General features: G+C 48.9%; 12 protein-coding genes and 1 non-coding gene across 13 annotated transcripts; 4 read left to right on the forward strand and 9 right to left on the reverse strand.

The window, feature by feature from the left end:
- Window positions 1–517: 517 nt before the first annotated feature.
- ECM4 (omega-class glutathione transferase) lies at window positions 518–1604 on the forward strand. Its single transcript, XM_019129872.1, has one exon. The coding sequence runs from the start codon at window positions 566–568 to the stop codon at window positions 1532–1534; it is 969 nt and encodes a 322-aa protein (XP_018982986.1). The 5' UTR covers window positions 518–565; the 3' UTR covers window positions 1535–1604.
- Window positions 1605–1695: 91 nt separating this feature from the next.
- Window positions 1696–2231, forward strand: BABINDRAFT_163372 (uncharacterized protein). Its single transcript, XM_019129873.1, has one exon. The coding sequence runs from the start codon at window positions 1945–1947 to the stop codon at window positions 2104–2106; it is 162 nt and encodes a 53-aa protein (XP_018982987.1). The 5' UTR covers window positions 1696–1944; the 3' UTR covers window positions 2107–2231.
- Window positions 2232–2449: 218 nt separating this feature from the next.
- RSR1 (Ras family GTPase) lies at window positions 2450–3818 on the forward strand. Its single transcript, XM_019129874.1, has one exon. The coding sequence runs from the start codon at window positions 2640–2642 to the stop codon at window positions 3420–3422; it is 783 nt and encodes a 260-aa protein (XP_018982988.1). The 5' UTR covers window positions 2450–2639; the 3' UTR covers window positions 3423–3818.
- A 1629-nt stretch (window positions 3819–5447) lies between these two features.
- Window positions 5448–8448, reverse strand: SEF1 (Sef1p). The gene has a single exon (XM_019129875.1). The coding sequence runs from the start codon at window positions 8294–8296 to the stop codon at window positions 5651–5653; it is 2646 nt and encodes an 881-aa protein (XP_018982989.1). The 5' UTR covers window positions 8297–8448; the 3' UTR covers window positions 5448–5650.
- Window positions 8449–8588: 140 nt separating this feature from the next.
- BABINDRAFT_163377 (peroxiredoxin) lies at window positions 8589–10004 on the reverse strand. The gene has a single exon (XM_019129876.1). It carries the CDS (start codon window positions 9710–9712, stop codon window positions 8927–8929), a length of 786 nt encoding a protein of 261 aa, XP_018982990.1. The 5' UTR covers window positions 9713–10004; the 3' UTR covers window positions 8589–8926.
- Window positions 10005–10656: 652 nt separating this feature from the next.
- On the reverse strand, window positions 10657–11381 carry BABINDRAFT_163378 (uncharacterized protein). The gene is made up of 2 exons (XM_019129877.1): window positions 11286–11381; window positions 10657–11233 (listed from the first exon to the last, which is right to left on the reverse strand). The coding sequence occupies exons 1-2, from the start codon at window positions 11333–11335 to the stop codon at window positions 10777–10779; spliced, it is 507 nt and encodes a 168-aa protein (XP_018982991.1). The 5' UTR covers window positions 11336–11381; the 3' UTR covers window positions 10657–10776.
- On the reverse strand, window positions 11286–11991 carry BABINDRAFT_163379 (uncharacterized protein; the record flags this gene model as incomplete). Its single annotated transcript, XM_019129878.1, has 1 exon — window positions 11286–11991. A coding segment is annotated over exon 1 (223 nt), but the record flags the coding sequence as incomplete, so codon positions are not given.
- Window positions 11992–12461: 470 nt separating this feature from the next.
- BABINDRAFT_163380 (S-adenosylmethionine-dependent methyltransferase) lies at window positions 12462–14011 on the reverse strand. Its single transcript, XM_019129879.1, has one exon. It carries the CDS (start codon window positions 13954–13956, stop codon window positions 12895–12897), a length of 1062 nt encoding a protein of 353 aa, XP_018982993.1. The 5' UTR covers window positions 13957–14011; the 3' UTR covers window positions 12462–12894.
- A 911-nt stretch (window positions 14012–14922) lies between these two features.
- BABINDRAFT_40975 (ribose phosphate diphosphokinase subunit) lies at window positions 14923–15879 on the reverse strand (the record flags this gene model as incomplete). Its single annotated transcript, XM_019132002.1, has 1 exon — window positions 14923–15879. One exon carries the CDS (start codon window positions 15877–15879, stop codon window positions 14923–14925), a length of 957 nt encoding a protein of 318 aa, XP_018982994.1.
- A 913-nt stretch (window positions 15880–16792) lies between these two features.
- Window positions 16793–17766, forward strand: PUP3 (proteasome core particle subunit beta 3). Its single transcript, XM_019129880.1, has 2 exons — window positions 16793–16934; window positions 17084–17766. The coding sequence occupies exons 1-2, from the start codon at window positions 16910–16912 to the stop codon at window positions 17674–17676; spliced, it is 618 nt and encodes a 205-aa protein (XP_018982995.1). The 5' UTR covers window positions 16793–16909; the 3' UTR covers window positions 17677–17766.
- A 153-nt stretch (window positions 17767–17919) lies between these two features.
- Window positions 17920–17991, reverse strand: BABINDRAFT_t339. Its single transcript has one exon. It is a non-coding gene; the product is annotated as a tRNA-Asp (tRNA).
- Window positions 17992–18486: 495 nt separating this feature from the next.
- On the reverse strand, window positions 18487–21592 carry CHO2 (phosphatidylethanolamine N-methyltransferase). The gene has a single exon (XM_019129881.1). The coding sequence runs from the start codon at window positions 21285–21287 to the stop codon at window positions 18636–18638; it is 2652 nt and encodes an 883-aa protein (XP_018982996.1). The 5' UTR covers window positions 21288–21592; the 3' UTR covers window positions 18487–18635.
- Window positions 21593–22692: 1100 nt separating this feature from the next.
- ATM1 (ATP-binding cassette Fe/S cluster precursor transporter) lies at window positions 22693–25026 on the reverse strand. Its single transcript, XM_019129882.1, has one exon. The coding sequence runs from the start codon at window positions 25018–25020 to the stop codon at window positions 22864–22866; it is 2157 nt and encodes a 718-aa protein (XP_018982997.1). The 5' UTR covers window positions 25021–25026; the 3' UTR covers window positions 22693–22863.
- Between the last annotated feature and the right edge of the window lie 654 nt (window positions 25027–25680).

Here is a 25680-nt window from a genome sequence, read left to right on the forward strand (position 1 = left end):
TTAAGCTGTAGGGCTTTTAGGTGCTACTGGGAGATATTAACGGGCGTGGGCGATACTTGGAGTATATACCGCGCTGTGCGTTTTATTTCTTTTTGAAGATGGATCGGAGGTTTGAATAACCAGGTACACAGCAGACACGGTGAATGTGGTTCAGAGACAGATGTAAACAAAGACCGTGCTCTAGAAGCGCGGTGAGGTAGAAGCGCCGTGGGAGCCGCTTTCCTCAGCTTTTGTGGGCTTTGCGTGGCCACAGAGCCGCTGGGGCTTTCTCGGCGCGAGCGGGGCTGTTAACCATCCCTTGTTGCCGCGCCGGGTTGCTGTCCAGCCACACCCGATTAGGTGCTACAGCGGTGGCGGTGTAGCATATAAGCTGTGCGTCTTATGCAAGAATTACTCAATGATCAGTAAGGATGAAACTGGGGGCTGATTAATACCCGAAGTTGCTGCATGGTTTGATGTGCACCCCTTATAAATAGGGTGCGGCCCCAACCTTTACTCACCCTCATCTCTGCACCTCAGTTCCACTTTTATTCATCACTGAATCCAGCTCTACATCTACGCAACAATGTCTGAAAAGCTTGAAATCCACAAGTTCCAGAACGAAAAGGGGGAATACAAGAGAAAGCCTTCTGAGTTCCGTTCCGTCATCTCCGACGCTGCCAACAGCCAGTTCAAGCCGGAAGCTAACCGCTACCACTTGTATGTGTCATACGCATGTCCATGGGCCAACAGGACGCTCATTCTCAGAGCATTGAAGGGGTTGAGCGCCATCATCACCGTCAGTGTGGTGCACTGGCATATGGACGACAAGGGCTGGAGATTCCCTTCGGAAGGGGATGAGTGTAAGGATGCTACCGAGGACCACGTTAATGGGGTCAAGCGGTTGAGCGAGTTATATTTCAAGGCAGAACCTGGTTACACCGGCAGGTACACCGTGCCAGTCTTGTGGGACAAGAAGTTGGGCACCATCGTGAATAACGAGTCCTCTGAGATCATCAGAATGCTCAACAGTGGCTTCAATTCTGTGTTGCCAACTAACTACGCACAGCTAGACTTCTACCCCGAAGACTTGCGGGCCAAGATTGACGAATTGAACGAGTGGATTTACCCTACGATCAACAATGGTGTCTACAAGTCTGGTTTTGCCACCAACCAGCAAGTGTATGAGCGTGAAGTGGGTACGGTTTTCAAATCCTTGGATGACGTGGAGCAGATCCTCAAAGGGAGACACGAGAAGAAGGAGAATTTCTTGTTGGGTAACCAGTTGACAGAAGCCGATATCAGATTGTTTGTCACCATTGTCAGATTCGACCCTGTGTACGTGCAGCATTTCAAGTGCAACATTAAGGACATTCGCCACGACTACCCCCACATCCACAAGTGGTTGAGATTGTTGTATTGGAAGGTTGACGGGATTAAGGAGACCGTTAACTTTGAGCACATCAAGTCTCACTACACCAAATCGCACCCACAGATCAACCCCTTTGGTATTACCCCAGTGGGCCCAATTCCCAACATTTTGGACTTTGAATAAGTGTCGAGGCGGGGTGTGAACGGAGACTTTTCATTGAGGGGCGATAGCCCAGTTTAACATGAGATTACCCATATGTGGTTGTAGTGCATGTTCAAAGTAAACCTAATTGCCGCTTTGTACATCTAGACGATTTGAGAATAAGGCTAGGGCCGATTAAACTTCTAGGTTTTGGGGGGTTGACCGTAAGCCCTCGTCACCAATGGGTTCACTCCTAGGATGTACCTCACTACCGGTCCATAACCCCCTGCTGACGTGCATATAGAAGGATTTAAAAGCAGGAGAGTTTTCCCGCAATCAGGAGACTGCATATGCAGTGCTCGACATTCTCCTGTTACAGCTGTACTTCTAAGACTTTAGCGCAAAGCAGCTGATGCACATACGGTGAAGTAGGCCAGGGAGAGCCGCAAAACATGCCAGGCATGCCGTTGGCTTGGCTATATGGCACTAATCGGAAGCACTGGAATCCCCAAACTTGGCACTACGAATACTTTTCCAGGAAAATGCGTATCAGCTCTCATCTCGTGATATCGCTCCACCACCCTGCAGGGCCGGGCGTGTGTGGCGTTATTTAGGATGTAATTAGACGTTTTAGATTTCCGCGTGGCTGGGGTCCGTTGGACCTGTGATTTTGAACCTGGAAACTTGGATCAAGTCTTAGTGAAGTCACCGTGCGCCAAACTAAACCACCGAGTCTGTTCAGATGGGCTTAAAGGCACGATGCGCTAGTCACGCCGGCACGCAGCCCAGGCGGCCGACATGTATGTCGCACAGCCTGTACCGTTTAATTAGCGCCCCATCGAGCACACGCACGCACTTTTTTCTCTACCCTTTCGAGCCGCCCCACTGACTTAATGTAGAAAAACAAAAGCTACAACTAAAAAACACGTCTCTTTTCCCGATCAGAATCTCAGAAATAGACACTATACAATAATATTGTCTACGTACTAGCATAGCGGAGTTACCTATACACACATATATGAGAGGTACGTTGTATTGTTTATTTGGCAGAGGTGCCTTATTGCATGAGATGCCTGATACCTTCCGTCCAGATATCTGTCTGACATCCATCCGACACCCTCGTGAATGTCAGATAGATGTCAGATAAATGTCAGATAGATATCAGATTAAGGTCCCTGAGATCCACGAAATGCTCCATAATCCAGAATTTACTAATATTTCAGACTACAAGCTTGTTGTTCTTGGTGCGGGTGGTGTTGGTAAGTCCTCCATCACCGTACAATTTGTGCAGGGTGTCTATGTCGAAAGCTACGATCCCACTATTGAGGATTCCTACCGTAAACAGATCGAAATCGATGACAAAGCATGCGACTTGGAAATCTTGGACACTGCGGGGATTGCGCAATTCACCGCCATGAGGGAGTTGTACATCAAGTCAGGCCAGGGGTTTTTACTCGTGTATTCGGTGACGGATGAGGACTCGTTGAAGGAATTGTTGGCATTGAGAAACCAGGTGTTGCGTATCAAAGATTCTGTCAACGTCCCCATGGTGCTCGTGGGGAATAAATGCGATTTGGAGGAAGAAAGAGTCATCAGCGCCGCGGATGGTGACAAGGTAAGCAGCGACTGGGGCAACGTGCCGTTCTACGAGACCAGTGCCATGTACAAGACCAACGTGGATGAGGCATTCATCGACGTCGTGAGACAGATCATGAGAAACGAGCAGTTGGTGGAGAAGGAGAGAGAGGCCACGGCCATGGCCGCCCTGCAAGCCAAGACCGAAAACGCCCAGACCAGAGGTCTGCCGCTTTCTGGAAAGGATGGTTCCTCCAAGGCCGGCGCTGCCGCTGCCTCCAAGGCTGCGGGATCAAAGGCCGATCTGAAGAAGAAGTCTAAGAAGAAGAGGAAAAGCAAATGTGTTATCTTGTGATATTCAAAGCTTGGACGACTCCCTATTCCCTACGATTCCCTAACGTTATGTTACCTTTAGTTCTGTTTCTTTCCCTGCATTTCCCAGTTTAATTTCCGTCTATACCAATTACATTTGTAGAGGCCTGTGGAAACGTTTGGCCCCCAGTGGTTCTAAACCGCACGTAAATGTCCATATGGCTGTATCGGTGCGTACTTCAGACCAAGGGGTGTCACCGTACTGCCACCTAAGCTGTTTTAGCACCAGGTGGTTTCCAGTGTTAAACCTTTCCAAAGAGACTACAGTCATTCTATCCAACCTTAATCGTTTGAAGAAAGAAAAGAAGCAGATCGTACAAAGCTTAAGCAGTGTAATTGCTCATGCATAAGAAACCACTGAATATGGCTTACCCGTTTGGCGGTATCATAGAATACAAGCTCTAAGACTATTAGTCTATACAGAGACCGTGGTCAAGCAAAATGGCTACTTGCTAGATCCTCGACTCCCGTTAACCATGTAGCCTCCAAAGCTCGTTTAATCCCGGCTGTTCAGGGTAACTTGGTTACAAGCCCGGACCAAAACAATCACGTGACGTACACGTCGACGCGAAATAATTGCTGTTTGCGTGTTTTTCTTTTTCCTTTTCGTGCCTCTAAATCGGGGGGCAAAACAAATTACCACCTAATTTCAGATCTCTTTCTTTCGATACCCAAATTATAAAACCAACTAACCTATCCGAGATTATGACTCAAACTGAAGACGCCCACTCGGGAGACGAGGATGTCTCCATGGCCGCTGTGCCAGTTGTTAACGCTGAGGAGGAGGAGGAGGAAGGCGCCTCTGGCCCAATGCCGATCTCGGCGCTTGAGGGTAACGGTATCACTAGTAGTGACATCAAAAAGCTTATGGAATGCGGGTACCACACCGTGGAAGCTATCGCCTACACTCCGAAAAAGACCTTGTTGCTTGTGAAGGGGATTTCGGAGGCTAAGGCAGACAAGTTGTTGAACGAGGCGGGCAAAATCGTGCCCATGGGCTTCACAACCGCGTCCGAGTTTCATCACAGACGGTCCGAGTTGATCTGCATCACCACAGGTTCCAAGCAGTTGGACACATTGTTGGGCGGCGGGATCGAGACCGGCTCCATCACCGAGATTTTTGGGGAGTTCAGAACCGGAAAGTCGCAGTTATGCCACACCCTCTCAGTCACGTGTCAGTTGCCCATTGATATGGGCGGTGGTGAGGGCAAGTGCTTGTACATCGACACTGAGGGAACCTTCAGACCGATCAGATTGGTGTCTATTGCCAGCAGATACGGGTTGGATGAAAACGACGCGTTGGACAATGTTGCGTACGCTAGGGCCTACAATGCGGACCACCAGTTTCAGTTGCTTGATCAGGCTGCTGCTATGATGGCCACTAGCCGCTTTAGCTTGTTGATCGTGGATTCGATCATGGCTTTGTACAGAACGGATTTCGCCGGCAGAGGTGAGTTGTCACTGAGGCAGCAACACGTGGCGAAGTACATGCGCAAGTTGCAGCGGTTGGCGGATGAATTCGGGATTGCGGTGATCATCACCAACCAGGTTGTGGCCCAGGTGGATGGTGGAGGGATGTTCAACCCGGATCCGAAGAAGCCGATCGGGGGTAACATTATTGCCCATTCGTCCACCACCAGATTAAGTTTGAAGAAGGGTAGAGGCGAGCAGAGAATCTGCAAGATCTATGACAGTCCGTGCTTGCCGGAGAGTGAATGTGTGTTTGCCATTTATGAGGATGGTATTGGTGACCCAAGAGATGAGGAGTAGTTTTTGTGATGCTCGTCTATTTTATTTGATACTTTTTTTTATTGCTTTATATTTTATTTGTTATTACTTTATATTTTTTTTTCCGCTTTATTTTATATCGTCTCATGTTTTGCTTATTTTTATATCGTTTCATGTTTTGCTTATCTTCGGATCCATACTTTGGCCAGGTCCTTGTAGGATAGAGCGCTGTACCAAGCCTCGTTTTGGTTACACCTGGGGGTTTCCTACTGGGATAACGTTGAAATCACTAACGTTGTCTGTAATATGCTATTTAGTAAAGGTACGTATTCACTACAGCCAAATAACGAAATATCCATCGCAGGGGATTTTAACATCACCTTCTAATCTGACACACAACCCATATCTCTACGATGGCGACTCTTTGAAACAGCATTACGTCAGATAAGCATCCCTACCCTATGCCCCTCCCCCCCATTGCCTTTAAAACTCTGGACCCATATTTGAGCCGTCGAACCAGCCCAAAAAGTCATCTCCGTTCTCATTCCAGTTATCCAACGTCTGTTGCTGGAAGAAGTTGTCAAACAGTTCGGGCAACTCGACCGGCGGGTTGCTTCCCATGTTGAACATATTCAACCCCTGCGAAAACTGACCCTGGTTCATGTTGGTAACTGACGGCGTCCGTGAGAAGAGCGACGCTCTCTGCTTGGGGTACAACAGCTGGCCAAAGGCCGGGGATGCCGAGACGACGCGGTTTAACAGGTGGACCGGGCCCTTCGTATCATGCTCCGCAGGGGCAATAGGGGCGTGCGCATGGTTCACCGGCTGGGGTGACTGGAGAAGAGCTGACACACCAGGAGATGACACAACCGGGTACACCCCGTCGGAGACATCCGGAAATGCGGTGTAGCCGCCTTTAGAGTTTTCATCCGCAGCCTGGAGCGAAACAGTAGGCAACACGCTCTTTTTCTCATTGACACTGCCCGTAGCCTCGAGCAAGGCGATGGGAATCCCGTTGATCTCGGTCGGTTTGGTCAAACCGGCGGCGGTGGCCTTATGCGTTGCCTGGCTCATGGCTTGGTGGGTCGGCACCAAGGTCGTAATGGTGGTACCACCAGGGGTCGTCTGGGTAAGAGTCGTAAAATCGTCCTTGGTGATCTGGTTGTAGAACGGCAACGGCGGCGGGCCTCCCACAAGCTTTTCCTTATTAGGGAGCAAGCTCCGCCGTCTTGCCTCGTGGATACACCAGATCAAGTCGTAAAAGAGAGACCCTGTGAGATGCGAGCGCATTCGCGAGATGATGCCGTCCGTATGGGTTGTGAACAATTCAGGACATGTGATGATGACATAGTTGAGCTTCTCCAACACACTGGCCGTGCGCGAGAGATCGTTCTGGATATCCTTCCATGCGGAGAGCATGTTGCGGTACAATCGGTGGACGGTGACGATGGACTGACGGGCCGAGTCAACGTACTTCTCTTCGAGCAAGTCCGTTAGGTGCAAGCGGAACAACACCAACACGGCAAACGACACGGGATGACGCACGTACATGGGCAATTCGATGAGTTGGCGCTGCTCTATCATCTTCGAGAGGATCGTGACAATCCGCGTAGAGGCCAAATAGGCGTCGGTCACGTACTTTGTCTGGTCCTCAATGGGGGTTCCCGGGAGAAAAGCAAAGCAGCAGATCATCAACTTGACGTAGAGAAAGTAGATCTCCACAGACGGGGCGTCGATCTGTAACTTGAACGCCAAGCGCTCGAGCTCACGGTCCAAGATGGAGAGGGTCCCCGACCGGTTCTTAGCCTCCATGAGGCCGTCAGGGCTGGTCACGCTGGAGCCCATCATGCTGACTAATTTGGACTGGAATATGGCGAGCGAGATCAAACAGCGAAAGTTCTTGGGTAACTCGGTGTCGATCCGCGCCGTTTCGAGGAGATAGTCGGTTTCGAGCAACGGTGGAAGCCCCAAGTTTGACGACCAGAACTGCTCGGCAAAGAACACCGACAACCACGAGCGCGTGCGCCACTTTTCGGCATTGGGCAATGCCACCTGGGTCCGCGAGAACTCGCTGATGAACTTGCCACGGTGGAGTCCTAGCTGCAAGCTCAAGTTCTTTGCCAACCCCACAAAGCGGTACGCCACGTCATCGAGCACCTTTTCGTTTGGCAACGGCCAGAATGAGAGAATGATCAACGCCTGGATGATGTGCGTGGACCGTGGCGTGCGGATCCAGCACGTCTCGATCGCGAGCTGTTTAATCAAGGATGCGAGCAGCCGGTGGATCGTGGGATCCGGCTCGGAAAGGCACGCCGTGAGCATCACCGTCCAGAAGAGCAACTGCGATTGCTGGTACAACTCCGCGGCGCTGTCGGAGGTCAAGATCGGGAGGAACGGAAGGTAGTCCGTGATAAACTTGCGGTGTAAAGAGGATGCTTTTTCCAACAGGAGGTGCACGTCGCCGAGGACGAATTCGGAGAAAACTTCGGGGGTGTCCGGCTTGAACTTTTTGCTGGGCTCGTCGACAGTTGTGCGGTCGTTGGTAGGGACGGAGTCGTTGAAGGCGGTTGAGGCGCGCTTCGCCGGCCGGGCGTCGGGGGAGGTCACTAGAGAGGGTTCGCGTTGGAGAAAGGTTTCTGCGGTGGAGGAGACGTGGCGGATCATCGGCGCGACCGCATAGCCATCCGTGGTGCTATCATAGTTGGGGATCAGGGCCCCTCTTACCGGCGGCGCGGCGGCTACCTGCGATAGCAACCCCTCGTTCTTCTCCTGGAGGTACTCCAACTTTGATTTCAACTCATCCACATCCTCCCGCAAACTCTGCATCTGTGAGCCCTTTTTCGGGCGGAATTGCGGGTCAATTTCACACGATAGACTCATTTTCTCACATCTATGACATGGAAGGGGTGCCCGCTCCGATGCATCGCACTTGATCTTGTGCTGGCGACAAAACGTACAACTAGTGACGGGTCTGTGCCCCGGCGGCTTGCCTTTTTTGCGGCCGTCTGACTCTTCAAAATGCTCATAATCATCGTAGCTCTGCGAGTCATACCCGGCTCTTTCACTGAAGACGCCCATACTGGACGGCTCCTGTTTGATTTTTGGTGCTATTTCTGGCGGATAAGACATAGGGCAGGGGTTAAAGGCGTGTTGATGACAGAAGGTGGGGTTAGATCAGCGCAGAAAATACGGTTTGGGTGTCTTTGGTAGCTTTTATTGCGGCGCAGCTCGGGTCTCAAAACCTTCTCAGAGCCTTCTCAGTAACCTGGTGGGATGTTGCTGGCTAAAAGCGGGGAGAAAAATCGAACATGCGAAAGCGCGCTTTACATAAGGCGTGGATCGAGGTTGAGTTTTGATGTGTCGCACACGACGCTTGGTATGCTTACCGCCGAGTGGGTACACTAGAAGTTTTACGGGTTGATGGTTTTGCAAATACTTATCATTAGTGTGGACTTTGAGTATTTTATTGGGCTGATTACCGAAAGGTTTTCAAATCTTTGGTTTTCGCTTCGTTTCGTGGAGGCTACGCCAATGCCATTCCAAGCACCATGGATTTTTACCTAACTAGAATATGGAACGGTATACAGCGACGCTATCTTCTTTGATTGAACTAAAGTATACCTTCTCCCTTTGGGGCAGGTGCCCGAATATCATCTCCTAACCTCATCCTTTACCAATGCAGAATGTTTGTGCTAGAATTCATAATTCTCGCAACTTACACTCGTTTTGGTATACATTTATTGGCTACGTACCTCAGACCTAAACCTTGGTAGTTCTCAAGTAACTCTTCAAGGTCTTGAACTCACCAAACTTGGCCTTGGCGGCCTCATCACTGACGCTTGGTGGGATGATAACATCCTGACCCAATTGCCAGTCGACTGGGGTGGCGATTCCCTTGTTATCGGCCACCTGCAAGGCGTCGACACATCTGAGAACCTCGCTGGTATTTCTGCCGGTGGAGGCCGGGTAGGTCATGATCAATCTGACCTTCTTGGCAGGGTCAATAATGAAGACGGATCTGACGGTAAAGATTGGCTCTTTGTTGTTCATATTTTTCCAGCCTTCGACGTCGATCATGTCGTACAAGAACGCAACTTCCTTGTTGATGTCAGCGATGATCGGGTAGTCGAACTTGGCACCATGGGTGGAGACGTCTTCGATGTCGCTGATCCAGGCCTTGTGACTTTCAGCACTTTCGGCAGACAAACCGATCAACTTGACATTACGCTGGTCGAACTCCGGCTTTAACGCAGCAAAGGCACCTAACTCGGTGGTACAGACCGGGGTGAAGTCCGCTGGGTGGGAGAAGAGGATAGTCCAGGAGTCCCCAATGTACTCGTGGAAGTCAATGGCACCGGAGGTGGTTTCGGCCTTGAAGTTTGGCGCGAGGGATCCGATTCTGATTCTTGGCTGATTTTCCTGGGTGAACTTCACAGAAGACTGGAAGCGCTGGGAGAGCAAGGACTGGGAGCGCAAGGTTGGGGCTGCCTTAAAGGCACATGCCACAGTGGTGGAGGAACGGAGGAATTGTCTGGCCGCAAGCATTTTGATGAAAATCAGGAGCGGTTGATGGTAATTGAGGTGTCAACGGCAATGCATTTAAGGGGAAGCGGCAAGTTGCGGAGGCCGTTATGGGACTGTCTGTGCAGGACACTTGATGAGAGCCTGCTCTGGGAGAGATGATGATTCAGGGATGGTGCGAGCGCACGTGATTAAATTGTACGTGAGGTGGTTCTTTTTGGTGCAAAGGGTATTAATCAAAAGGGTATTGATCAAAAGGGTATTGATCGAAAGGGTATTAATCAAAAAGGTATTTAATCGATATAAGTTCAGGTATAAGTGGACAATGTAAGCTATTTTTGTAGAGGCTGGGTCATCTGAGTGCATCTAACGGAGAAGCATAAATTGACTCTGTCCTAAAGTTTTCATGGTATTAAGACCCATAGTTTTAAGGTGGTCGTACAAGTGACCTTTGCATATGGCTCGTCAATATACCAACGGTTATACCAGCAGGTATGCCAACGGAGATACCGATGGAGATACTAACGGATATACTATATCATCTTGCCACGCTTTCTCTCGGACATTATTATCCAGCTAGCGATAGTGGAGTCGTGTGAGAATTTACGTCAGGGTCACGCAGCTGCCGCAAAGCTTGATAATCGGCAATGGCCGAAACGTCATAGAAGGGCCAGCAATGTATTGGATGTCTGAATCAAGCGTCGTTCTCCTCCTCCATGCCGTTTGATTGCAAACATGCTAACTATGTAATCGTAATATTCGTAGACTCAGATAAACAGTGCCGCCAATTTACAGTGCTTACGAGCTAAGCCAGACCGTATCCAAGTTGTGCAGGACCCTGCCCCTGATAACGCGGAGCTTGGCTCCCGGTCAAAAACATCAATTTTAGCCTATCGGTCGGGCACTACGGTAGAATATGCTTTAGCATTGAATTATCTTGCCTGCAATTTAAATATATGTATAAGCCAGGAAGGTTGCCAGGACGCTTCTGCGGAAGACTAGCGAGGAATGTGAAATTAAGTAGGCCAGAGGTATTTTCTGGGAGAATGCAAGTGAGGTGAAGGGAGCCAAGTATTCCCTCTGGTTGTCTAAACCTGAGCCTTATAGTATTGGATAATCCGCTCAATCCCTTCATCGTCGCTAGCAATCAACGCTTGGTTCCAGTCAACCACCAACGGCGTGACAAAGCTCTCCTCCTCGCCGTTCACACCTTTGCTCATCATCGCTTCGTACTCCAACCTTTCAGGCACCTTCAAGTCGCCCACGTACTTCATCTCTTTTCCAATTGGAGGGAAGGCATGGCGGAAGGAGGTAAAGTTGCTCTTGTGGGTGCTAAGGAAAGAAGTCATGGTCAAAAACTGGTCGTAGGTTGGGCAGGTGTTTTGCAAGTCGATGGTGTAGCGGTCTTCCTCGCTCCCGTTCTTCGGGGCACGCTCGCCGAAGATCTTGGCCAAAAGAGTCGGATTCTTCTTGGACTGAAATGGCTTGGAGTAGTACTGTAACTGCTTGAACAAATGATCCGAGACTCTGCTCTGTGGTCGAGTGCTAGAAAGGTTAGACAATGCAATTGATCAATGCGTAAGATGCTGATACATACAACAAGGTTATGACGCCTGGAGCGCCTTGCATGGTACGGAACATGGACATGAAGTGTTCTGGAGAGGTTGAGTGTCTTGTGGTATGTGTTATCGCTTCCGTGGTGGAGGTCTGAGCTAAGGATAATTGAGCACGTTTAAATTCTTCCAGGGAGATTGGGCTGTATTTATATCTTGCTGTCACCGAATTATTATTTCACGAACCTAAAATCCAACGTATGTGTCGCACCGAAATAGAGCTATTCCTGCATACCGGCATTAAATCTCCCGGTCGTCAAGGCCGCGTATATTACCACGAATGGAACATTGACGAGGGTGACAGAAGGGAGCATTTGTAAGCGGCGTTACATCACGAATCGCCACAAAAAGCTGAGCACGCGCACCAGATCTTCCGAAATCGCAGCGAAATTTCGCGCCAGTAAGAGGGGCAAGAGCGATGCCCGCGTGAAAATCCCACTCCCCTTCCCCTCACCGACACTCTCTCGTGCCTCAGGCCACGCTAAACCGTTGGCCAGCGAAACGGTGTGCAATGGTTTTTCCACCCACCCAACACAACCTGCGCTAAAAATCATAACACCGGATAAACAAAATCTCACTCCCCTCCTTGCCTGCCACAGGCGGAGGTTTTACAGGGGGACTCCCCTAAAGACAATAACAATTGTTTTTTTTTTACCCCCCCAACAAATCTCTCACTGATGAACCAACGTTATTGGTCTGCCTCGGTCCAGCGTGAGCCTTGGGTGTGCCACTCGGGGATTACTCTCCGATGCATATAATCATTTATTAGTGACCCTTCCCTTCATGATCAATTACGTCGGCCCGATCGTTAATAAAACCTTAATGTATAGTGGCACCCTTGATAGGATAGGAGAGGCGTATGACTCGGGACGTACAGCAGCTTATCTCACTGACTCTGTTCCCGATAAGAGTACCGTGAGAGTGGGCTTCGTTCTTGAGGCTTGAAACTGCACTAACCTTTGTATCAGTCTCTATTTGATCTCCACCAGAATCGCGAAATAACAGTGCAAGAATTTGTCAACTTACTGGCAAACCAGGTGGACGCTAAGCACGTTATGTAATAATGTTGGCTCGGCTACAGATGGGTGCATACAGCTTTCTTATCTTGCTAGACGATGTGCACGTGGTACGTTTGATACTTCCGAATTCTGACAGGCTTCTATTGCTTGTGGTGTTCACGCTTTATCTTGGAATGCCTAATGATATTACAAGCACCTTCACGCTCCTACAATATTTCGACACTTTGACTTACTATAGCACCCTGGGATATAAGCCGAATGCAGTTTATTCACCTGTATGCTGATCCAATCAAGGTATAAAATTCCTACCAGGGTACACTTGCGATTCACAAAGGCATGTTTAATGACCTTCTTCAGGCTTGGTCCACGTTAGATCCTGCATAATGCTTGGTATTTACCGTTACTCGATTCTGCTTCGATTGATAAGGATGTCTTCAAGTCAATTGTTTTCTTTATCTTTGCTGTTTCGAATGGACACTCCTCAAGGCGGATCAGACACCTGTGGCTGTCCCTTATCCGTTAACACTGTATCCGTAATTGATCTGTAGGCCATAAGCATAAGCCTTGCATATGTTTACAAGGCATCCTGATCAACTTCTTTCCTCTCAAGGTAATACACAACAAACCCGCGTTTTAACTCATCGCTCAAAAACTCATCCTTCACATAGTATACCTCAACCCCGGCTTCACCCCCCTTTTCCACTAAACAGTTGACAAAAGCCTCGACCATGTCGCTGTCTCGTAATTGAAGCGCTAGGATAGCCACGGTAGTGCCCCCCATTAATCTTAACAAGCTGTCAGTGAAGAAGGGAATTAAATACTCGTTATAAATTGTATCACAAGCCATGATCAAGTCCGGGAATTGCCCCTGAAGGAGCGTATCCTTGATTTCGTGGACAGGGTCGACCGAGTCGTCTTCCCAGTCGTATTCTACTACGTCAATGGCGGAAACACCACTACCGGGTGCACTCCTAGCCTTTTCCGGGATAACCTTCGTTTCCATCGTTGTTGAGGTGTACCTTCCAGTAACGTTTTGCTGGATATTTGACCGCAACAATTTAAGAATGCTTTGTTGGTGGTCAGTAGCGATAAAATGCAGAGTTGACGGTAGCGTGCCAATGGTCGATCCAAGTATCCCGCTCACACCAGAGCCTAGCTCCACGATGGTGATCCTCGGTTGGTCCAGCGAAACATCAATAAATTTGGTATTAGTGGCTTTCCTGTTCTGTCTGCTTTTTACACTTTTAAGCTTGGCTTTTTCGGGCCGGAGAAAGAAGAGTGTTTTAAAGGGACATATCTCGCTGTACAACAACCATTGGACTAACAAAGGAGATGTCTTCCAGCATACAAACCCAGTGGTGCTGTTGGAAGGGTTTCTCGGGTTGGAGTTTGAGTTCGACGAAGAGCTTGCCAACAAGGACGGGGATTGGTCGATTTCTAACTCAAAATCGGGGCCAAGTGCAAGGTGAAGCTGCTTTTCACGCGGGGAGATGAAGCCCAAGCCCAAGTCCTCTGGTTGGTTAGACGAATATAGGTCCATGATATGGTTGGCTACGACATCGGAAATGTCGTGGCCGACCTCTTGTGGCAGAGAGAGGCATGCTAGGCCGCTGTAGTCTATGTAGTCCTTTAGCATTGAAAGCTGCTGGAAAGGTAGATTGGAATATACTTCGGTCAGAGCAAGGGATCAGTTATATGGAGATTGATATCGACATAGAAATAGCGAGAAGCTGATAGATGCAAGCACGTAAAAAGTTATTCGGGCCCTGTGTGCAGTCTGGTCATATGTCTAAGAATAGTAAGGACACCCTCTTACCTTTCATCTTTTGAAGCACAAAGCACATTGCGCAGAGGTATTAAATACCATTACAAGTCTAACAGTGCTTTTCGTCCTGGGGGAGTTTATTTTTTCTCTCTTTCTGCTGATTTGCCGAGCCATGGTGAAGCGGAGACTGCTTCACCATGGCACAATTTCATCAGATGCTATATTGGCATTTTGTCAGTCTTTCGGATAGTGCTGTCGGGCCAACATCGGAGGAAAACGTATTAATATGTCCATATTCCCCGGTGTCAATATCGTAGGACTAGCCTCTTATTGTGCGTGGAATTAGACTTACGCAAATGTTGGCCAAGGGTATCAATACTATTGCCCTTTGTTTAGATACGGAAGGTTTAAACCAGAGAAGCAGGGAAAGCCTCAGTTTTATGAAGTAGGGCTCTACATGCGGACCGGGTAAGCTGATGAACTGGCAAGGACTCACTGATTTCCAGGATCAAGTTAGCCCTACGATTTACTTATGTCTTGTAGCTTTTACCTGATTTCCGGAAATTTTTTATTTGTTTGACCTGACTGTACTCACACATAGATGCAAAATCAATCATGTGGTGGATGTCACCAGGGTAATCATGACACTGTGGAGCGCGTCCCTGAGTCGGCAGCTCTAACCTTCTAGGCAAGCCCTCATTGTAGATTATCGTTTAAACGCAAAAGTTTAGTAAGACGTAAGGCTAATTTGACCCCGGATATGTACATGTAGTGGACTACCCCTCATACAAGCCACCAAATTTAAATGAAGGATAGCTTGGTACCACATTCTACTCTCTAACACTGGTTGGTGAAAAGATAGGAGATACTTTCACCGTTGTGCAATCTTCTGATGGCCTCGGCTAAGGTGGCACTGATGTCGATCTGCTCCAACTTTTTGACTTGCAAGTCACCAACCGGCATGGAGTTGGTGCAAACAATCTTCTTCAACTTGGACTCGTTCAACTTGCCAGCAGCGTTACCAGAGAAGATGCCATGAGTGACGATAGCAATAACCTCCTTGGCGCCGTTGGCCAACAAAGTATCGGCAGCCTTGCATAAAGTGCCACAGGTGTCAGCCATGTCGTCAACCAACAAGCAGGACTTGCCGGTAACGTCCCCAACAAGGGTCATTTTGGAGACCTCGTTTGGTCTGGCGCGTTCCTTGTGGATCAACGCAAAGTTCAAGTCGAGGCGGTCGGCCAAGGATGCCGCTCTTTTGGCACCACCAGCGTCCGGAGAAACGATGATACAGTTATTCATGTCAGTGGTTTCCTTAATATATTTCAACACAGAAGGCTCGGCGTACAAGTTGTCCACTGGGATGCGGAAGAACCCTTGGATTTGAGACGCATGCAACTCTAAGGTGATCACATGGTCGCACCCAGCAGTCTCCAATAACTTGGCAATCAACTTTGCGGTGATAGGAGCACGGGACTTATCCTTCTTATCCTGTCTGGCGTAGGGGAAGCTTGGAATGATGGCGGTGATTCTTCTGGCGCTGGCGGTTTTGCAGGCATGGATCATGATCAACAATTCCATTAAGAAGTCGTTAATTTCTTCCTCACCGCAGCCGGTCTGGATGATGTAGACGTCCTCATTTCTCAACGACTCGCCGATAGTTACGGCGGTTTCTTGGTTGGAGTACTGGTAGACACCAATCTTGGACTGCTCCAACCCCAACCTCTGGGCTATCAAGTGCACCAATTCAGGGTGCGAGTTACCCGCTAATAACTTGATGCTGTTGCTTGGCATTATGCGAAGCTTCTGTGTGGATATGGTAAAGTTGGGATTTACTTGCAGTCTGGTGGTATGCTTTTTTAAGGGTAAACAGAACGATGAGCAGTGTCAATAAGTTGAAATAAAGTGCTTTTTTCACAGGATTAGGAAAATTTTGTTTTCCCTATGCGGCGCAGACGAACGCTCCCCAAGTTTGGATAAGAGACACACGTGGACAGGCACACGTGATAATGCATGTGAAATTCACGTGAAATAACAGGGCATTGGCCATCTGGGGCTAGTATACTCCATATCGTGTTGTCTGTCCCATACGATAGTGCGTGATTGAAAATAAAATAATTTAATTAGAGGTTATCTTCCTGGTATCTTCGAATTTGACATATATGTTTTAGCCCTAGTACGCTCCCATCCAAACACCCCCTCCCTGCAGTTCGTTCTTCAACTCAGACCAAGTTCAATCACTTTATAAGATAAGTCTTTCGGAAGACAAGCTGAAACGTGTAGTATTATTTAACATCTGATAGAAGGATTGGATAGAAAAAAAAAACCACAATGCTCCTACAATTTTACAACGCCATGCTAAGCTGCATAATCAATAATCCTATCGAGAGCTCCTCTGCGTGCATTATATTCCCATGGCTATTATAAAATTTCAAATTTACCGATAGCATAGGGCTGGGTAGTTTCCGTCGCTTAGGATATTCACCTCATCTTAATGACTAATCAGTACCCCAGCTGTAGGGTAGTGTACAGCGCCAGATGGTCGTGTGCGCACACCTCCTTTATCGTGGAAGAGGCGAACCGAAAAAAGAATATGGGTGGCCAAACCGCGAAGCAGTCCGCAAAGTCGACCCTGATACCTCACGGGCGGCTTCTATCTACATACCCTACCTCAATTAAACAATTGCTGTCTTGACTACTTTTAGTTAGAGCCACCCTTTTGTTCTTAACCTTTGAAACTTTGTCTACTTGTTGATTAAAGCTCCCAACATCGATATATTTCCCACGTATCCATAACCCCACTCCTCTAACTTATACATCAAACATGTCTGATCCAAATTCTATCAACGGTATGTTGCCTTTGCGTCTCAAACCCGAGCAGAAACTTCTTTGGCGTCAATTGAGTGATACGACACGACAACATGGTGACGCCACCCAAGCTGCTAGCCCCGGAGAGCTCCTCTTGCGCTCCTTCCCGAGTCGTTACTAACATCTTTAGGTGGTTCTGCTGTCGCAATGGTCGGTAAGGACTGTGTGGCTATTGCCTGTGACTTACGTCTAGGGAACCAGTCTTTGGGTCTTGCCAACAACTTCGAAAAGGTGTTCCAGCTCGGCCACACGTTCTTGGGCTTGACCGGATTGGCCTCCGACGTCACCACATTGAGCGAGACGTTCAGATTGAAGACCAACTTATACAAGATGAGGGAGGAGAGAACCATCGAGCCGGAAACGTTTGCCAACTTGGTCAGTTCTACCTTGTACGAAAAGAGATTTGGGCCGTATTTCGTGGGTCCGATTGTGGCCGGGATCAACTCCCAGACCAAGAAGCCTTTCATCTGTGGGTTCGATTTGATCGGATGTATTGATTTTGCCAAGGACTTTATTGTCTCCGGTACCGCTTCTGACCAGTTGTACGGTATGTGCGAAGCATTGTACGAACCAAACTTGGAACCGGAAGACTTGTTCGAGACCATCTCCCAGGCCTTGTTGAATGCCGTCGACAGAGACGCATTATCCGGTTGGGGTGCGGTTGTGTATATTGTCACAAAGGACCAGGTTGTCAGAAAGGTCTTGAGAACCCGTCAAGATTAAAAGAGGCTTTTCCCTCATTCTCTTAGAAGTGGCTGCCGTAAGAAGCTACCTTTATCTGTACTTTAATGCCTTCATATTATGATAATCCGCTTTAGAATGCGTAGTTGAGTGACGATCTGTGAGCATCGAAATATGGCACAGCTTCCACCGTAGACTCAAAGTTTAGATATTCCGCGTTGTAACTGCTTGGATCTCTAAGCCTATGTAGTAGTCAAGCTTGATTATTTAAAGCATAAAAACAAGCTCCGCGACGGGGAATTGAACCCCGGTCCCCCGCGCGACAAGCGGGGATTCTAGCCACTAAACTATCACGGATGGTGCTTGTACTGTCAGAGTTAGAGAGTTGTTTCAGGAACCTTATGAGGTTCCAGTTGAGGCTACTAGGATTGTTTGATAATGAGTATCTGAAACTAATCCTGTCGCATAAAGCAAATGAGGCACCGAAGAAAGCTATATAAGGAAGTAGTTTTCCAGATCTAAGAATGATCTTGGTTTTAATATTATCTTTATTTTTGTGGAAGATCACGATAAGTAACTTGTGAATCAATGACTGATTACAACCCCCCGACTGGAATACCAACAGGCGCTGGAACCCTGACATGTACTTGATTGGTTTGGACACAACCTGACAATATTGCATATTGCTTGCCATATCAAAGCTAGAATTCATAGGGCATAATGAAGGGTAAGGTTATTGAGGATACGAGTGAAATCAAAGACATACTAGTAGTTTACTCCAAATACCCTCGACATCGTACAGAGACGATAAACAGGTGAGTAAGGAGCTTTCAGATTATCTCTATCTAGTGGGGACATACCAAAATCGTATGCATATATTAACGCGGCGTCGATGTAGACATGATTTATACTTACCTATTACGTGGTAAACCATCTCCTATATAAACACCTCTTTAGCTACGTAAAGCTTTTTGATAAATTCCATATTTTAGTGTAATCTGTTACTTGGACAACTCATCCAACACCCCTTTGATCTCAATCAACTTTTTGCCCAAACCTGTCACGGTCTTGGCATTCAACACCACCGTTTCGCCGATTTCGATCCCAGTCGAAGTGCCGATCAAGTACGTGAACTGCTGCAACTTCTTACCGTTCTTGCCCTTGAAAGCTTCGGTATAGTCGGTGGCAGGAGCCACAAGTTCTAATAGACCTTGCAAAGCGGCGGTAAACTCAGCAGAGACAGTGGCCGGGATATCAATGGCGGCTACCCGAATTTCGAACGGACAACTGATGTAGCCGACGTTGTGGTGGTTGCCCAAATGGTATCTGACCTCGTAGATCCCGGCCTCCAACACAAGCAAGTCGCCCTTGAACTCTACGGTGCCGCTGGTTGTGTTGTCTTGCAACACGCATTCGCGTCTAGCGGTCTTGGAGGCATCAGTGGTCAACTCCGAGCCGGTAACATAGTACTCGGAAGTCTGCGAAACCCCGATCCAGTGGCCCTTGGAGGAGATCTTGGTCGCCTTACGGGAAAAGCCGGTGTTCACCACCTTGTACAAGCCAATCCAATCGTCGGTGGAGTGCGTCTCCGGAGCGGTCCATTTCACCCGAATAGGCTCTCCCAGAAGCACGTATCTTTTTGTGTTGATCGAGTCGACCGCAAAATCCACCTTGTAGCCCTGAACGCTGTGATTGCAAGACAAATCCATGATCTTTTCTGAGAGCGAAATCAAGTGCTTCTGATCCGTAGAGTCCTGGAATTTAGACCGACGCAAGTCGCGGAGCAACTTACCGGTGAGAGACGAGACATTGTTCATGGACAAGCGGCGGGAAGGGCTGAACCCCTCAGTCTTTAACTGGTCGGGAATCAAGTTCTTGATCGTGCGGGAAAGCCCACCGTCCAGCAAGACGCTCTGTTCGCCGTACAACTTGATCATGTGGGGCTGTTCCACAAAGTTCAACAACACCACGTTGTTGATCGTCCACACGCACGCCAACAAAAAGACGAGCGGCGAGTAGGTGGCCAAGGCGAGCCCCCAGACGCCACTAATACCGAAGAACCGCTCCGGGTTGTTCAAATAGCGGTAGATCCCGGATTTACTAATGGAGGACAATTTGGGCAAGAAAAAGTCACCGTAGAACCAGCCAAAGTAGCCGATCTCTTCGAAGATCGAGTACTGCGTCCACAACTGGAGTGCCACCATCATGGCACCCAAGATGTAGCGCAACAACGGCCAGCTGTTGGAGGAACGAACCAAGGAATCGGAGGTGTCATGGAAGAGGAGCTCGCGCGCGCTAAAGGCGGCCAACGCGGTGTAGGTCAAGCTGGAAATCGCGTTGTACAACACGGTCCAGTTCTCAAAGGCATTGTAGAGCGTGTAGTCGTGCTTCAAGAAGCGCTTGGTCCAGGCCTTGGTGGTAGACTGCTGGTGCAAGATCACGTTCAACCCCACAGATTGGACTAGCTTCACGAGCAACGTGGCGCCAAAAACGGTGTAGCGCGCGGTGGCGGTGCGCGGAAGCAAGAAGGGCACTACGAGAGAGGATGCCCACACAAGCACGCTCAAGATGTCGGAGCTGCGGAACCAGTTGAAGTTGCGCAAGCCAAAGATCAAAGGCTTCAAGTGAAGCTTCTCCAACAACACCTGGTCGCCCTGGCCGGTGCTGTCATCGCTGCCGTAGATCTTTTCGATGTGCGGGTTTTCCACGCCAATGAGGAAAGCAAACTGCAAGCAGTGTGCAAAGAGCGAGACAATGAGCACGGTGTACGACTTGGTCAAGAGCGCAAACCCGTAGTAGCCGATGTAGCCCACCGAATACATGGGATGTGGCACCATGTCAAACACCCCATCAAACACCAAGTCCGCCTTTTGCAAGAAGAAAAAGTCGCCCCAATACCACGCAAAGTCCTTGATGATGCGGTGCGCGTCCAACTTTACCCAGAGGTTGAACAAGATGAATGCCATCCCCAACGACCATCTGATAGCCGTGAGCACTGGCAGCTCCACAATGCGCGCGACGGCGGGGTTGAGCGCGGAACAGGCCACGACAAGACACATGTAGGCGGTAAAGTCCTGCATGAGAATCAAGTCCACAAACTTGCGATAGATCAACCACGTGTTGAACTCGATCGGGTAGCTGGCCGATGCGATGCCCTTTGCGGAAAACTCCTGCTCCATGATGCGCTGCACGCGTGTGCGGCTCGATGCAGGGCCCGCCGCGCGCGCGAACAATTGCCACCGTTGTGCCCACTTGACCATGCGGCTCTCGCGCGACTGGTGGTACAACAAGTAGCCGATGCCCAAGTTGTAGCCGAAGCGCCAGAACACGTAAATGGCGATGAACGCGGAGATGCGGTAGGCTGGCGGCAAAAGGTAGTAGATGGCAAAGTTCGAGAGAAGGGCCACCACGATCGCAGCATCCAAGACGGTTTTGCGTAAGGTGGGGTCAAAGAGTGTCCTCACCATGTCGTGGGTCTCGGGGACCACGAACGAGACGCCACCGGCGGTGATGCCCGTGATAGGGGCCGTAGGAGCGTCCTTGTCCAGTAGCACAAGAGGTTCCAGAGGCGTATCACTGGACGAGGTGGAGATGGAGGGCACAAGCTCCTCATCTGGCAGAAATTCTCTGCTCACTGACTTGGCTTTGATCATATCGTGTATGCAAAAACGAGTTGAGCGTAGATGTATAGACGATGGGTCTTTTGTTGAAAAGGGGTTGTTTTATGTTGAATAAGGGGGAGATCGGGCGGTATTAATACTCGTTATATGAGAAGGAAGGAAAGGTTAGAGAGGAGCCCGGCGAACAATTCCGGCGGCTTCCAGTTGAGCTAATGTTGGGTCCTGTGATCCCGAAGAGACAGAGGGGCGCCATGCAGAGGTGATCGCAGTCACGTCACGAGATGGATGATGTACGCAGGATATCGGCTCTACACATGCCATTGAAAGGGTGGGGGCACAAAAAAGCGATGGATCAGGGCTGTAAGGCCAGGGAAATAATTATGATTGGTATATTGTATTATAACGCAAAAATAGTCCACGGACTGACCGAAGGCTGTATGGCTTATTTTGGAAATGAGACGTGCGCTGACGTCTGCAAGCTAAAATTAGGCGAGCTATATTAGAAGCGATATAGACTTTAGGTTTGACTGGATGATTTGATTCCAACCGCTGCTCTAAACGACAGTCTCGACTATTTTAAGATATCACTTCAGGATCTGCCAGCTATTTAAAGTGATGCCTAGTATCTTCCCCCTTAGTGTTATGGGTGAGGCCAATGCCATGGCTGTGCCGAAAGGTATATGCACGTGATCAAATGGTGCTCATTGTGGAGAAAGATTGCGTAAGCGTGGTTTATCGGTGTACCAACAAAAAGGGGCATCACATGTCAGTGTATAGACGCGCGCCGAGCGTTGGTGAGTTTCTGATGGATATCTCGGGTACATCTTAGGGTATAAGAATCTCCTTTTTCCCCTTTTCTTTTCTTTTTTTGGTTTCTATTGGTTACTGTAACTGTCATGGCGATTCAAGGGGGGCTAGTGTGAACAGGCTAAACTCCCTTGGACCTGGACTCCCCACAAAAGTATTTGTAAGCGTGCATGTGATTGATTCTGAATTTTTCACTTTAGCCCGCGCGCGTCTTTGCCCGATCATGCACAGCATGCGTTTAATACTGGGGGTCAAATGGTAGCGGGAGACATAGGGGAATTGGGCTTCAGAGTATCTCCTACCTTAGCAAAATGAATAGGGAACATATCTGCTATCCAGGCTGCTAAAAGAATATAACCTCAGACATGGTATCTTGATCATGATATCTTGACCATGAAATTTTGACCATGAAATCATTTCTTGGATTTGAAAAGATTGTCTTGGTACTTTCAACCAAGAGTGTCAACCTTGTCATAAGTTGAAGAGCACAGGTATAAATTATACCTCCCTCTTTCCCGATCAACTATGGCCCTGGGGGGTTTATACGAAACTTTGCTCTACACTACGTTCGTCATAATTTTAATTGTATAATATTGTCGACACGCACTATCCCTCTGCCTGTGGCCATGCCCATTTCTGTAATCCCCGCGCGACCATACCTTTAAAAGACCTATTTACCGAACCATTACTAGACCTCTACTAGACCTCTACTTAAAATTAAGCAATTTCTCGCTGCTTGACCGTTTTATTATGTACACATTCTGGCAGCACTCTGTCTGATGCCCATTCTGGCAAAGGCTTCCTACTTCTTCGCTCCGTCTTCGCTCTCCTGGGCCCCTAACTGGGCCTCCAAGTCTAAATTCTCCTGAATATCCCACAATTCGCTATACAACGACGTAGGGTCCTGTAAGAGCTGGTAATGGGTCCCTTCTTCCTTAACCTCACCCTGATTCAAGACAATAATGGTGTCGGCATCGGCAATAGTTCTCAATCGGTGGGCAATCGAGATATTTGTGCTGGACGCCTTCTGGAACACACCCTTGATCGTCTTCAACACCGACTGCTCGGTATGGGTGTCGAGGGCGCTGGTGGCCTCGTCAAAGAAGGTGATGGGGGCCTTCTTCAACAACAATCTCGCTATGGCCAACCGCTGCTTCTCACCACCGGAGATCATCATCCCTCGCTCGCCCACCATGGTGTTGACCCCGTTAGGCAAGTCTTCCACGAGTTTGTCCAACTGCGCCTCCTTGATCACATCAAACACCTCAGCGTCCGTGGACTGCAAGTTTCCGTAGCGGACGTTCTCCAAGATGGAATCATTGAACAACGGGGTGTCCTGGGGAACCACACCGATGGCTTTCCGCAAACTCTCGAGTGACACCTGGGTGATGTCCTGGCCGTCGATGTAGATTTTCCCCTCAGAAACATCGTAGAACCGGAACACGAGCTTCAAGATGGTGGACTTGCCGCTCCCGGAAGGACCCACGATGGCAACCTTCTGGCCTGCAGGGATGGTGAAACTGGCGTTCTTTAAGATCCAGCGGTCTGGATGGTATCCAAAACTAACGTTCTCGAATCTGATTTCACCACCCTTGAGCATCAACGGCGGGGCATTTGGAGGTGACGAGATCTTGATCTTCTTTTTCTGCAACTGGAACAAGTTCTCCATGTCCAACAACGACTGCTTCAACTCACGGTAGACGGAGCCCAAGAAGTTGAGCGGAACTGACAACTGGAACACCAACTGGTTGATCAACACCAAGTCCCCCACAGACAAGTCACCCGTGACGACTCCCTGGCACGCCATATACATCATGGTGGTCAAGGCGCCGGTGAAGATGGCGTTCTGGCCGGCGTTCAAGAAGGCAAGAGAGGTGGCAACCTTGATGGAGGCGTCCTGGTACTTGACCAAGGCATTGTCGTACTTCATTGCCTGGAAGCTCTCGTTGTTGAAGTATTTGACCGACTCGTAGTTGATGAGCGAGTCTAGCGCCACAGAGGCAGCCTGGTTGTCGGCGTTGTTGGCTGCGCGTCTGAAACCGCTTCTCCAGGCGGTGGTGCGGACTGTGAAGGCAGAGTAGGCGAGCATGGTGGCGAGCGTGACACAGGCAAACTTCCAGCCGTAGTTGTAGGTCAAGATTCCGCAGACCACACTGATTTCAAACGCGATCGGCAAGATGTGGAACACCATTGCGGTCAAGACGTAAGAGATACCCTTGGTCCCTCTGTCGATGGCTCGCGTCAACCCACCAGTCTGTCGGGACAAGTGGAAGTTGAGATCGAGGTTGAGCAAGTGGGAGAAGGTGCTGCCGGCAACCTTTCTGATGGCACCCTGGGCGACAGAGGCAAAAATTGCGTTTCTCAACTCCCCGAACAAGACCGCCCCGAACCGGGCTCCACCGTATGCGAGGATGATCCCACCGACGAGGGTTGAAACCATGCCCACCTCGGAGGCCCAATCGACGTTCATGCTGTCAATGATGTTTTTAAAGAAAAATGGAACCTGCACGTTTAAGAGTTTGGAGACGAACAACATCACAAGTGCCATCACCACCCGCACCTTGAAGCCAAGTTTGTCTTTTGGCCACAAGTAACCCAACAAGTGCTTTACAACCTCCCACTGCGGCAAATTTTTTTTGACATCGAAGGCTTGTAAGCGTGATGGTGGGGTAACGGGCTCTGACATCTTGACTGTTTCAGGAATCTTGACTGGTTCGGACATCTTGGCTGATTCGGACATCTTGGCTGATTCCGGCTTGGTGGAGTATCTGGAAAGAGGAATGAGAGGGGATTTAGAGGTCAAACCGGTGTTTCTGGAGAGGATGAGGTGGTGGAATCGTACCTGCTGATATGTTTGAAGGAATACCGGTGGATTTCTGACGGATCGGGCGATAACAGCGAGCCGGTATGGCCTAAAGGCTGCGAGTAATGGCCGCATAACCACTTCGTGGCTTATCATTGAACTTGCTAGAGTTTGAAACGGTATTGAGCCAATGTTACGCCAGAAATAAGAGGATACAGGATGTATATAGGTTTGTATGGTTCTTGAGGCAATCTTGGAGATAGTTTAGGTGTGTAAGATTTTTCCCAACAGAAGCGTCCTGTACGGAGGCCAAGCTTGGGGTTATAAGCCAGTGTCACGTGCATCGATGTTATCGCGTCAGTTTTACAGACAACCGCTGCAGAAAGAAAGACCAAAAGTAAAGGCAGAAGACCCTAGGGCGTGTTGGGGATAACTCAATAATAGTCAAAGCGACGGGGAAGTGGATCCACCCTTTAATATGCTCATAAGGTAATCATAGCTGTAGCATAAAAATAGAGATTTCAAGCCTGGCGGCTCCTCAGCTGCCGAATTCAAAAGCTCCAATATTAACCACTAGTCTTATTAGAATGACCCGTTATATCTATTTGTAAATCACATACATTAGCTAAATATTCAATAGCTTTCTAGGTTTGTTTCCTTATCTTTGGCTTCAACACTGCCCGTATGTTGGTATTTCTCTCCTGCACGCGACGCGCTCCTCCTCTATCACACGTCTCAGGTTGTGTACTTTTCCTGCGCACGTACCTCTCTTGACATTTCTTTTTTCTGGTCATGTGCTCTAACATGCACTCTGGG

The sequence above is a fragment of the Babjeviella inositovora genome (assembly GCF_001661335.1).
Source record: "Babjeviella inositovora NRRL Y-12698 unplaced genomic scaffold BABINscaffold_14, whole genome shotgun sequence".
Taxonomy (NCBI): domain Eukaryota; kingdom Fungi; phylum Ascomycota; class Pichiomycetes; order Serinales; genus Babjeviella; species Babjeviella inositovora.

Excerpts from the sequence above, each read along its gene's own strand:
- BABINDRAFT_163377 (XM_019129876.1), bottom strand. The coding sequence starts at position 9,712 with ATGCTTGCGGCCAGACAATTCCTCCGTTCCTCCACCACTGTGGCATGT.
- SEF1 (XM_019129875.1), bottom strand. The coding sequence starts at position 8,296 with ATGTCTTATCCGCCAGAAATAGCACCAAAAATCAAACAGGAGCCGTCC.
- BABINDRAFT_163380 (XM_019129879.1), bottom strand. The coding sequence starts at position 13,956 with ATGCTAAAGGACTACATAGACTACAGCGGCCTAGCATGCCTCTCTCTG.
- BABINDRAFT_163378 (XM_019129877.1), bottom strand. The coding sequence starts at position 11,335 with ATGTCCATGTTCCGTACCATGCAAGGCGCTCCAGGCGTCATAACCTTG. Across the intron at positions 11,234-11,285 it reads CCAGGCGTCATAACCTTGTT|CACTCGACCACAGAGCAGAG; the intron begins GTATGTATCAGC and ends TAACCTTTCTAG.
- BABINDRAFT_163372 (XM_019129873.1), top strand. The coding sequence starts at position 1,945 with ATGCCAGGCATGCCGTTGGCTTGGCTATATGGCACTAATCGGAAGCAC.
- ATM1 (XM_019129882.1), bottom strand. The coding sequence starts at position 25,020 with ATGATAAGCCACGAAGTGGTTATGCGGCCATTACTCGCAGCCTTTAGG.
- PUP3 (XM_019129880.1), top strand. The coding sequence starts at position 16,910 with ATGTCTGATCCAAATTCTATCAACG. Across the intron at positions 16,935-17,083 it reads TGATCCAAATTCTATCAACG|GTGGTTCTGCTGTCGCAATG; the intron begins GTATGTTGCCTT and ends TAACATCTTTAG.
- RSR1 (XM_019129874.1), top strand. The coding sequence starts at position 2,640 with ATGTCAGATAGATATCAGATTAAGGTCCCTGAGATCCACGAAATGCTC.
- ECM4 (XM_019129872.1), top strand. The coding sequence starts at position 566 with ATGTCTGAAAAGCTTGAAATCCACAAGTTCCAGAACGAAAAGGGGGAA.
- CHO2 (XM_019129881.1), bottom strand. The coding sequence starts at position 21,287 with ATGATCAAAGCCAAGTCAGTGAGCAGAGAATTTCTGCCAGATGAGGAG.